The sequence below is a fragment of the Lagopus leucura genome, unplaced genomic scaffold (assembly GCF_019238085.1).
Source record: "Lagopus leucura isolate 7727_CA_CO unplaced genomic scaffold, USGS_WTPT01 Super-Scaffold_810, whole genome shotgun sequence".
NCBI lineage: Eukaryota > Metazoa > Chordata > Aves > Galliformes > Phasianidae > Lagopus > Lagopus leucura.
Window position 1 is genome coordinate 7,671,207 of NW_024962261.1, and position 12,554 is coordinate 7,683,760.

At 35.6% G+C, this 12,554-nt stretch overlaps 1 protein-coding gene across 1 annotated transcript in view; it reads right to left on the reverse strand.

The window, feature by feature from the left end:
• Nucleotides 1-12,554, reverse strand: part of MCTP1 (multiple C2 and transmembrane domain containing 1) — a 229,103-nt gene that overhangs the window by 167,283 nt on the left and 49,266 nt on the right. Inside the window, exon 2 of the mRNA XM_042866191.1 lies at nucleotides 3,958-4,072. Within this exon, the coding sequence (XP_042722125.1) occupies nucleotides 3,958-4,072 (115 nt within the window). The remainder of the gene's footprint in view (nucleotides 1-3,957; nucleotides 4,073-12,554) is intronic.

Here is a 12,554-nt window from a genome sequence, read left to right on the forward strand (position 1 = left end):
TACAATTCATCTTGTATCTAGCCTGTTTTTACAACACAAATCGCAAGAATTATTGAAGTTAATCTGTACAGTTTATTGCCCAACTTTGCCTAAAATGGAACTGCAAATCAGCATGCACATTTCTCAGAGAACACAAAAGAGAGTGGCTTCCAGGCTCCAGTGAAACAAGAGGAGACTGTGAAGAAAATCTATTCAAAACATTTAAAAGAATATTTTGGATATTGTTCCTTGAACTGAACAGAATGGTAGAATACCAATGACTAAAATGTAATTCCCTACTATATTTCAGTTTACATCTCAGCATGAGTCACTCTTGAAGCAAAAATGGATAAATCACTTTCTCTATCTCTTTCTTTACAAAAATTATACATATTAGCGATAGTGGAAAAAAAAATTGTAAATGCATATTACTGATTGAAAGTGGCTGCATGAAATCTGCATGCAATTCAAAGACAAGTAACATATCAATTTTTTTTTCAATCCATAAATCTTAATTCTAGAAAAAACTCCCAAAGCATACATGGTATTACACGCTTTATTAAAAAAAAAAAAAAAAAAAGAAAAAAGAAAAATTAAAAAAGAGAACAAAGATATAAGGTATAAGGTTAAATTGTTAATACTACTGACTTTCTTTTTTTTTTTTTTTTTTTTTTTTTTTTTTAAAAATACTGAGTTTTCCACAGCTCTTAAGGAAAAGAGGCTTGGAAAACAAATGTTGAAATCTAACTAAGTATGTCGTTTACTTTAGGAAGGGCTTAAATAAAGCAAGTCCCATAGTTATAAAACATATCTGTGGTCACAAAAGGATTCTGACAGAAGCACAAATGTAAACTGTATCCTCATACAGCTGAGATGGCATTGGGCACCACAGCTGAGTGGTACTCGGAAAGAAAGCTGTATCAGACTGAAGGCAGAATCTTCTATAAAAATGAGAACTTAAAATGAATAATTACATTTCCTTCTGACATACTTGTGCAGAATTATTGTCTGCAATAACAAGAGCTATTTTCCACACTTTGAGAAAGGAACAGCAAGATGTTGGTCCTCTCATTAAGAATGTTCTGTTCTTCCATTGTTGTGACTATAAGCAGTGCTATTTATCAACTAATAGCCATGACAAATACTGGCATTGCTAGCCACATAAATAAAGCTGCAATCTTTTCCCTTTCTTTAGAGAATGTTATGGTGACTCTTTTTATAAATTTGGGTAAGACAAAGCGTGCAGAACATTCATGCCATGAGAATTCAGTGCTGAATTCAAATACTGCAATATGTTCAGCACCAGGTTTCTAAAAAGATATGAGAAACTAAAGTTCAAGAATTAAGGAGCAAAAAGCTGAATTTAAAACCAGAAGTATTTTCTACAATATAGTTTCATTATGCTTTTGGAGTGAGAGTCATAAAACTCAGAAAAAGAACAATGGTCAGGCTTTAAGCAGAGAATCTGAAGATTTTGGAGAGAAGGTGTTACGGCTTATAGTATATGCCATCTTCATGATATTCCTGAGAAATCTTCCACTCTCTGATTTTAATATCCAACAGATAAGTCTTGACAGCTCCATTTGGCATTTGGATATATATATTTACACAGTGCTTCAAAGAGATTGTCCCATAATCACCTTCTGGCTCAAAATCCCTAATACAAGCAGTGCTAAAGCATGTAGGCAATGCAGAAGAAATGCTCGTACTGGCTCAGAATGAACTTCCAATGAGACAAAGTATTCTGTCTACACTGGTGTCTCCAAACAGGTATTGATGGGAAAATGAGAAGGTGGCAAGCAAGTAAATTATTTTCCTATAATGTCCTTTTTCTATGCACCAAGAATTTAAATTAAACAAACAAACAAACAAACAAAAACTTTAAGAATTGTGTTTATATTTTTTTTCCCTTCACCTTTCAATATCTTAGTGAACTTTCATGAACTTGCTGCATCTCCTCTGGTATCCGCAGAAACTCCTAGTATTAATTCAGTTTTACATGCTCATTGTTAGTGAAACATTTCTGGGTTTACTTAAAACAAATATATATATATATATAATACTCTAGAAAGCATTCAGAGAAAACATGACTTCCCAACCTTAATCCCTTTCTGTGCACTTTCCACTCAGCAGCTATCTAAATCCACAAAGTGCTTTCCTAATGCCTACACAGTGCCCTCAGAATCCAGTTTTGCAGATGCTGACAATATCTCCACTCTGAGAATCTCCAAGGGAAAGGGAAAACAAACGAAACGCAGAGCAGAACAGCAGATATTCAGGTTTAGCTTGGTGTCCTGAACAAGTTACTATTTTTGTATTTTTCTCCCCGGGTTTTGAAATCAAACATGCAGTCAGTGTGGGAAGAAGCGCACCTGTAGCTCCCCACCAGACCTGAAGAATCCTTACACTTCTTTATGGCAGCACACAATCTTCTTGACACAATTGCAGTGGCTTGCTAAAACAAACCCCCCACTGCTTGAGATAGAGGGCTGAGTGTTTTCATGGTCAGGAAGGAATTAAGAAAGAAAGGCATCTACTTTTTGTGGTAAGAAAACAGGCCACAAGACTATTCTGTGAAAACAAGCTCAGTATCTGTCTTCTTCCTCCAAAAGGTTGACCTAAAATTTAGTACTTGCTCAGTGTTTTCAAAAAATGCCATAAAGTGTCTGTCTAAAATGAAACCTCCAAAACAGGGTGACAAATGTGCAAAATAACTTAATAACTAGCCACTGCAGAAACATCAGAAGTAGCACAAGGTTGTTTGATTCTGAAGTGGCAGGTTTTTGAACAGACGTTTGAAAGCACTTAACATCTTACAGAGCACCAAATACTCAGTTCAGAAACTGGGATTCTACCTCAGGAGGCAGATTTCTTGCCCTTTGTTTACTTTAGACTCCTGTATTATCTGGAAAATATTTACAGATTTTTTCCTTGCAAACAAACCAAAATATTTATAACCACATTTCAGTTCATTTATAAACAATAGGAATGGCAAATATAAATGAACTACATGATAACATTCAAAACCCAGACAAGCTATGTGGATGTCCCTCCAACTCATTAAACAAAACGTTTTAGTATTTTTATTTTTAATGAATGCCAGGTAAAGCTTGATAGGCTATCAATACACCTCGAGGAAAAATATTAAAAAAGTAATCTTGCAATAATGAGAATATTAAAATTTCAATTCTAATGATGTAATTATCAGTGGAGTAGTATCCCTTTGATGTAAACAGCTTTCTTGGTTTCTGCTACTGTACTTGAGACCTGAAATCAGCCAAATAACTTCACCAAGTTTACACAGAAAGCCTCTATACAAAACCATTTTTTCAGTTGCAGATATACTATGTTTTCTTTTCTCTCATAACAAATATTTTTTTACTAGTTTATTAACCAGATTTATCATGCTTAAATAGCTGTTCAGGAATGGCATTACTGACCAATCTAAAATAAGCTACAGTTGTATGTGCAGTCATTAAGATAGCCAGTTGTGTTTCAGTGGGTCAAAATACATTTCAGGAATCGTGTGTTGTTCGTGGCTTAGTGCAAATTGTAAAATGCCAACATTGGACCAGCAGATTGACCAACAGGAAACACTTGGACCATTAAAGAGAGGAGTTTTACTGCTGTCTTAAAATACAGAGCCATTACTTATGTTAAGCAGTCAAGGAACAAATTAACTACTGAACAGGACAGCTGTAATCTGAATGGTTAAATTAGATCTATCACATCATTCCTAGCTTGAAATTAGAACTAAACTAATATTACCTTCTATTACTTTTCTTCCTGTGTGCGTTTAGCTGTCCTGAGCTCCTTTTGCTGCATGCCCTTGAACCAAAGAACCTCAACATGGTTTTAAACAGCATCTAACACAAAATTAAAACCTGGATTCTTAAGCTTTAATAATCTTGTTAAAATTAAACCAATGGAAATCCAATTTCCCAAGTATTAAGATAGTGTTTACCAACATGTACTTACCTCCACGATCTCGTGCTGCTAAATTGTGTCCTCTTCTTAAAGTAATGTCCAGTTGGTACATTCCGGGATCCCCAGAGGGAAAATCTGCATTACTAGGTCCAACTGAACTTGTTTTCTGGAGGAGAAAAAAATACAATTGTTGATGTTACTAAAAGTTTCAGATAACGTTCATTTTTCCCTGGCAATATAATCTTGTTGAACTAAGACTAGGCTTTATATCATTCCCCCATCTTACAGCTAACAGAACCAGTGCCTGTCTTCAGCATGATAGAAATCCCCCAAATCCCTTTTTTGTCCTTGCGTTTGCAAAAGGATACTTTGTTATTTATATTTATTATGGCAACCGCACTTTTTAATTATGTTCATTTTCACTCCTGGTCTGCTAAGACAGGTTACTGCACTGCTTTGAAAATTCCAGAATGATGGAAGGAAATTGGTGAAGAATATCCTTGGTGAAAATTGAAAAATATCCTAGAGGCAATAAGCACAATTCAAACTCTTCATTTGCTATATAGGCTTTTTTTGCTCTGTTTGCCAGAGCAAAGATAGGATTCTCAGATTATTTTTATGAATTGTATCAAAAGAAATATAAAATTAAGGGAAGTCAGAAGGAAAGAAACCTCTCTGGACCACATGAATAGTAATTACATTGCTGTCCCCGTTGACAAAGGAGAGAAATTGTATTTCCTCCTACGTTTATAAATTTTTGGAGAACAGTTCTGAACACATCTCTCTGTAAGTTGCATCTAATTACCATTAATGTTTTGAACACTGCATTTAATTTTAAGGCTAAGATGGCTGTACGTATTATTCATTCACAGTACAGATAGAAGTTTCATATATCATACACACAGAGCATCACCACTACGTCCTATGATAGGACGTAAATCACAGAAGCATAGAAAAACTTAAGTTGGAAGGGACCTTAAAGATCATCTAGTTCCAGCATTCCTGCCATCTATATCAGGCTGCTCAGGATGTCGTCCAGCTTGATCCTGAACACTTCCAGGGACAGGGCATCTGCATATAGGGCAGCTTGTTTCAGCACCTCACCACTCTCTGAGTGAAAAATTTCTCCTTAACATCTAACCTAAATCTTTTAGTTTAAAGCCATTCCCCCTTACTCGTAATATCATTATCAGACAGTGTAAAAAGTCAATCCCTCTCCTGATTGTAAGCTCCTTTTATGTTTTGGAAGAGCACAATGAGGTGTCTTCAGAACCTTCTTCAAGCTGAACAAGCCCATCTTCCTCAATCTTTCTTTATAGGAAAGATGCTCAGCCCTCTGATCATCTTCATGGCCTCATCTGGACCTACTCCAACAGCTTTCCATCCTTCCTAAAGATGGGGCTCACAAAGGCAGAGCAGAGAGTGGACAATCCCCTCCCTCTCTCTGCTGCCACCCCTCCTCATATTAGGTACAGAAGAACTGTACCTAATATATTAACCTTTGCTGCAACATGCACAATGCTGGCCATACCAAACACTGAGACATATGCTCATGAGTTAGACACCAATGAAGATTTTGAAAACAAGTTCAGAGAAAATGGCTAGATGAGTTTTGATTTAGGGAAGGGGGTGTTGAAGATTTTCAAAGTTTATCTTCCAATTCTGTCCTTGTAAAGTAACTGCTGATGCATGCCTGAAACTATGAAAAGACCTTGTAAGACTATAGTAGAAGTCACCCACCACCCACACTTCTAAAGGATTAACTCCTCTCAGAAGTTCTCAACACAAGCAGATACAAGGTTGAAAATAATAATAAAAAAAAAACCAGTATTTCTACCTTGCCTTGGAAAGTTATGCAAGGGAGTGTCAAGGACCTTTTTCCAAGACAACAAGGAGTAATAAGCAAGACAGGCAGTGATGGGAGCCAAGTTGGTCAGTTACAGTAATCGATGAGAACATGTGAGAATGTAGAAATGTACCTGACCAAAATTTCTAAGAGGGAAGACAAGCACAAGAAACAGTCCTGCCTGTCACAATAATCAGTAGGCTAAAGAGTTACAGTCAGTTCTTCCAAGAAGGAATAAGCTTGCAGCTGGAAAGACAGTGAACCACAAGGGGCCCAAGCAACAGGGCAGGAGAAGCATGGGTCGGAGTCACAGAGCAGCAGGCCTCAAGTCTTGCTCTTTACCTTCCTCTGCACTCCTCTGTGATGCTTAGCCTCTAACAAGGACAGAAATAAGGAAAAAATTCATACTAGTCTGGCACTCAGTCTCATCCTGGCACTGGTGTTTATCAGAGTGTTATGTAAGATAAAAACTCAGCTCCAAAGTAAATCACCATCACTAATATTATCACTCCACTTTCTTGTCTGTCTGCAAGAACTTGCAGGTACAAAAGAAGAACTGCAATGTTTTCCAATATTAATAACCTCTTCTTCCAATCTTCCTTAGGGAGTCCCTTTGTCCCTCTTCCCTTTTTATGTTCTTTGTTCTAACACAAGCCCCGTGTTAAAATTAACATTAACATTTCCTCACTTCTATCTTTTTCACTCCTTTCCTATGCCTTTTTTTTAATTTTTTTTTTTTTTTTGGTGTCAAGCAGACCAGAAATGATTAGATAAGCAGTGTAATAATACTGCAGGACATAAAGAGCTGAATGAAATAAAAATGAAAAAGAAAACAAGTAAGTATTAAGAAGTCAAGCCAGTCTTCTCACATTAGACAAACAACATTTGAATTATGTAAGTAAAAGTTGAGGTTGCCATAATAAATCAAGCCTTCAATGAATCATTTTTTAACAACATTTCAAAATTTAACCATTAAAGTGGCAGCTAGTAAAACATAAAGGACTACTTTTGTGCATTCTGCTTTAATGAACTTAAGATTAAAAATGTTTCAACAAGACATTTGGAAACGTATCAAATCCTACAATTATCCCAAGCATGAGTTTCTAAACCAAATTTTCTTAACTTCTGCACTGCATGTACTGAGATCAAGGAAGTAGGTTCTTTGTAGCCATAGAAAGATTAATAAAGTTGTTGTGACCCACAACAACTGTGAGCTGTATATTAACGGATGATGACATGAAGCCTGACAAGGTATGAACAAGCCTTAACTTTTAGTTTCTAAATGCAACAAGGTGTTGAAAATGCTTTTATTATTTATTAAATCTTTGAGAAAAATGTTGAGATTCCAGACAAAGAGGCAATTAACTTCTGTTTCACATAAGTAAATCTTCTGTGAGATGGAATGCCTTGATACAACTGAATTCATTTTTAATAGCTGCCTGTTATCATCTTACTTTAGAATATTCTTTCTAGCTAAATTATGACTTAATTATCAGAGTCCCACAATTGCCCATAAAATCCAAATTAAATTGTTTTAAAGGAAATTTCTGATTTCACAGTGTAGGCAAACTTGTAGACAGAATTTTGATACTGATGGTAAAGATCCCCGCCATCCTGCAAACTCTCCATGTGGAAAGGCTGAGACAAAGTTCTCAATGACTACACAGTTTATCAATTGTGCTCTTCATTTAATAGATAGCATACAAGGTTCCCCTGGGTAGTTTTTTTACTGAACAGTTTCAGTAACACCATAATCTGCTTTCACTTTCAATAAGACATCCATGGTAAGATTTTCAACATGGTAAGAATCAACACATAAAAAGAATAAATCTGCAGCTACAACTCACTTCTGACTTAGAGCATGTCAAATGATGTTGTAACATACCTGGTGTACACATCATTTATACAAGCTGGACTGAATACACAGCTTACACTTGGCCACACTTTAATAACTCCTGTGAGTGGCACTCCTTCATTGAGTATCTGTTTTCTTATTTCTCTATTTGTAGATGCAGCAGTCTAACAACCAAACAATATATTTTTTTAAATAGATGAGCACATGTTAAGCATGTAAAAGAACTGCAAACTAGTTACATGTTGATAGCTGCACCACTAGGGAAAGGAAAAGCCATCTTATATTGTGGTAAATACATTACTACCCATGTATGAAGTATTGCACCTCAATGTATAAACAGAATGATGCTGCTTTGATGGGCTAAAATTGCCACCATTCCTGCACCATATCATTTTTCACAGCTTATTAAAAAACACCAGAACAAAAAGCACAGCGAATCTGATTATCATCTCTATGGCATTATCAAAGTTAGGAGTATATCTTCTGAAGTCACATTACCATTTAACAGCATAAAGCACAACACTAATTTTTAGGTTAATACATGCAGGTGTCCCCAGCTGACAGCCTAGAGATTACTACCATCTCTGCCACTGCAAACCATGCATTGCCTTTTTCTGACACCATAAATACTGACATTCTTCTTCAGAATTATTACTAATGATTAACCACCTACACAAACCCAGTAAATTAACAGTGCTCCTGCAATCTAAATCTGTAAATTAGCAATCTAAATCTGTAAATTAGCAAGACTTAACTCCAGATATTCAGAGGTTATAAGAGATTTAAGGAACTCTCCACTGAAGAAACAGAGTAGCACTTCAGAGGAACAGATCTTAAAATTTGATTTGTTTTTCTTTTTGTTTAGCGCCAAAACTAAAATATTCAACAAGTATTAAAAAAGAAAAACTACAGCTGTAATATACCCCAGCATCTCCTTTCAGAAGGAGCCCAAATCTAGTACATCCCTATAAATAAAACATCTGCTTGTAAAGTAAAGAAATTTTAAACTTCTGAATATCCAAATACCTGTCAATTTAGGCAATTAATGAGAACTGATTGTGCTTCAAAAGTTATGAAAATGAAGTGATAAGCAATTTTCAATATTCCTGAAAATATTTGCCTGCTTTAGACTTCTTATGTTCATCATCATACCTCGTTCATCATACCTAAGCAACAGTTTTTATTCTAGTGTTCCAAGTGATAGCAACAAACAGCAACTGAGGAATGTGAAAGAGAAAAGAGCTACACACGCTGTTTCATCTCATTCAATCTACTTCCTCAATAACGAGGCTGGATTAAAATTTCAACTTATGAAATACCAAAATGAAAGGACATACTGTAATTTTAAATCAGAAGTGCACAGAAACTGATAGAATCTTGTATATGCTAGTAATGTGGGTTTTGATTAACATACATGCTTCAGACAGGAGTGGCTACTTTTTTAGTTTGTCATACTCATATCTACAGAAAAATACTGCTGTTATTTACAGCACATGTGAAAAGCCTGAGCTGTGCCTGAGAAGATTTAAAATCGGATAAAATGTATGATGACCTATGAAAGATTTTGCATTTGAGCTGTTCATGAGCTTAGGGCAGCAGCACATATGTGCTAGTCTGAAATGCATAGATAATGAAGAACTATAAATTTGAGATTATTTCTGCAGAATGAAGACATTGTTTATCTGAGCATTAATACACACACACATATACATGCACACACACGTTGATATGTGTCAGTATTTTCTGTATGCAAATAGTTTACATCATCAGGAAATACTGTGGTTAACAGAGAGAAGTGTGCAAAACGTTCAGCCTCCTCTTTCCTGAGCTTTCTGGATACATGTGAAAGAGCTATTTAATCTGTTGTTTAAAAATAATCCTTCAGAATTAAAACAAACAAAAAAAAAAAAAAAAAAAAAAAACAAAACAGTACTAAACATTTATATCTTTGCAGAATAAGTGGAATATTTTTTCCAACATCTGTACTATTCTTGCTCTTTGATACTGAAAGTGAGCATTTGCTTTCAGTTATTTTCAAATACAATAGAAGTGATTAGTTTGAACAGCTTGAAGATTTCCTTCTGAAAATGTAATAAATAGATGCACAAATAACAGCAGAAGATGTAATCATATTATTTGGAAAGCTTTGTACTTAGAAGTACATTTCAAATCACATATTTCAGAAGCAGTAGTCCTGTCTAGCAGCAGAGGAAACCACACAGTGATATTCATAATCAGAAGAGATCCGACTGAATTGTCCCTTCTTTCATCAATCTTCACGTTTTGCTTGCTCAGTTTGCTACCTTTTATTCATTCAAGTCTACTGTAAATTTTACTTCTGCAGATCACTTACAGAGACTGAGATAATAAAGCGAGTAGAAAATAAAAACGGCCTTCACCAAAACCATGAGTTTGTGCTTGAATAAAGCAGCCACAACTTACTTCCTGTTGGTCAGATTTCATACTGATCCATATGCCCTGCCTAACATCCTACAGTGTTTTTATCCTCCTTAGTTGTATCAAAAAGATCTAAAGTTTCTGTCCAGACTCCATTTTGTGAAAAGAAACTTCAGCATTCATCCCAAATTTATATAGGGTTGTTTATTTCTTACCAACACAGTAGTTTACCTTGATAGAATAAATTGTAAGCACAGGGCTTCAGAATACAAACTTTTCAAGAACTGAGGAAGTGTTTCCACTTAAAAGTAATGGTGGATAATTTTTTCTTTTTTAATTTTTTTTTAGCATTTTCCAACTCTTAACCCTCGTGATCTGTCAGAGTATATCGTCTCAGCTTCCTCGTAATGGGTTCACAAAGAGGGTTATTTAGAAATTCCAAACAAATTTTGCCACTTTCTTTTTCTTTGGTACTGCTTTGATAAATTCAAAGGTTTTTAATATGCTACTTACACACAATTCTGTTACAGAAAACCTTAGAACTACTACATTAGGTATTTCAACCGCTGAGTTATGAATTTGTACCTGAGGTTTGATCAAAGGCATAGATACAGATATATCAGTGTTTTATAATCACTTATTTTTTCCCAGACATCCTGTACACTGATCTCAGCAAAGCTTGCTTTTGCTAGAAATTCTGTCCATTTAATACTTAGATTTTACACTCCAAACAAAGTGATTTGTTACAATTTCTCAGTTTGTGGTGGAGCCACTTCTTTTAGCACATATGATGCTTTTTCATTAAACTAAGAAATAGCACATCCAGAGTAGGCTCCTACCCAACAGCTTTCCTAGTAGTGGTTGATGTAAAGAAACCACTTTGCCCTCACCAGCAGCTGTATGGTCCCCTTGACCATGGGACGAAAGCCTCACTTACTTATGAGTGTCTTTTCAAGAGAAACTGGCAGCTGAATTTAAGGATGTGTTGTGTAATTCCATTTTGAATAAGATCACAGAGGAAATGAGGAATAAATTCAATATATGTGCTAGACAAATCAATACATTTCTGATTTACCATCTAATTATAACTTCAGATCATCACAATAGCTAAGGTATTCCTTTTAATTTATCTTCAAAATAATACTGCACAACAGGATGTGCTCAAGGAAGAACTCTAGTTTTTGATTTAGAAATGTAGGTAGGCTGCTCCAAAATTAATACCTTCTATTTTATTCTGTTACCCACAGAGTCAGAAGTGGATGTTGGTGGTATGACAATAGAGGTTGAACCTTCCCACCAATATCCCATTACATGTTGTTGTTGTGCAACCAATGACAACAGAAGGATAGACTGACAGAATAGTGTCTGACACAGAAGCATGGGTGAGGCAAATGGGTGTCAGTGAATTCCTCCATGTGGAAAAAGTAGTATCCACTGACATTCATCAACACTTGCTGAATGTTCACACAGACCAAACAGAGCACAGTGAGGCTGAGAATTTGCTCTATCAAATAGTGTTATTGTGCTCTTTGTACCTGTTGTAGTTTCCATGGAAATAAATAGGAGGTATTACTTTCAGAGCAACCTATTTATCTTTTGTAGAAAACAGGCAGCAATTTTGTAGCCCAGAAAAGTAGCTGGAGGCTGGTACCTGGGCAGACAGTAAGGTGACAAGAAAAGAAGTTATTACCAGAGCTACTCTTAGAGTTCTACCGTTCCTTAACACAGTCCTAATCAGAAATTAGCTATGGGGTAGAATAGAGTTTACAAGGAAAAGTATTAGTGATCCTTTTTGAATGGAAAAAAAGGAAGCTTCATCCCATCATAATAAATCCCACCACTGCCTGATATATATCTAAGGCAAAAAAATCAAGCCTACCTTTCAGTGACTTGACACTGAAATATGTTCACCATCAGCTGACATAAAATGGAAAAAGTGAGAAAGTAACCTGCTCAGAATTTGTCAGAAAGATCTTGAAGTTCTGTCAATATTGGGACTGCACAGTACCAATACCCTCATGAAGACATCTGAATCTTGAACTGATTTATCAAATAACAGACAGGGAAAAATACCTTTGCTAACAGAAAAATAAACAGAAGATAAACCCCACCAATGTCTTGCAGATTTCCTAAGTAAAAATTGTTCCATCATGAGCACCAATGTTCACTGTAGACAACAAACTTTCTATATAGTATATATTTGCATAGGAAACAGTATACCAAATAGCCAGATAAGATGAAAAAGTGTTTTCCAGTCTCTGTTAGTCAGTGTGTGTCTCTGGCAAGTATCAGAATGAGAAGAAAAACCTCAGATGCAGAAAAAAATAAATATTCTATGTAAATAAATAACAAAGAGACAATGAAAATTAAATTAAATGCAGGTATCTTTGAAGTAGAAATTCCGCCAGCTAACTGATGAAGCACTGGGTGTATAAGGCAGCATAGCCACTCTCTGTTATTAGTCATGGAAGATACTTAAATTTCGTCCGGTTGCATCAGATAGTCTACTGCAGATTTGTACTTTGGAGATGGATAACAAAATCTGAGTTA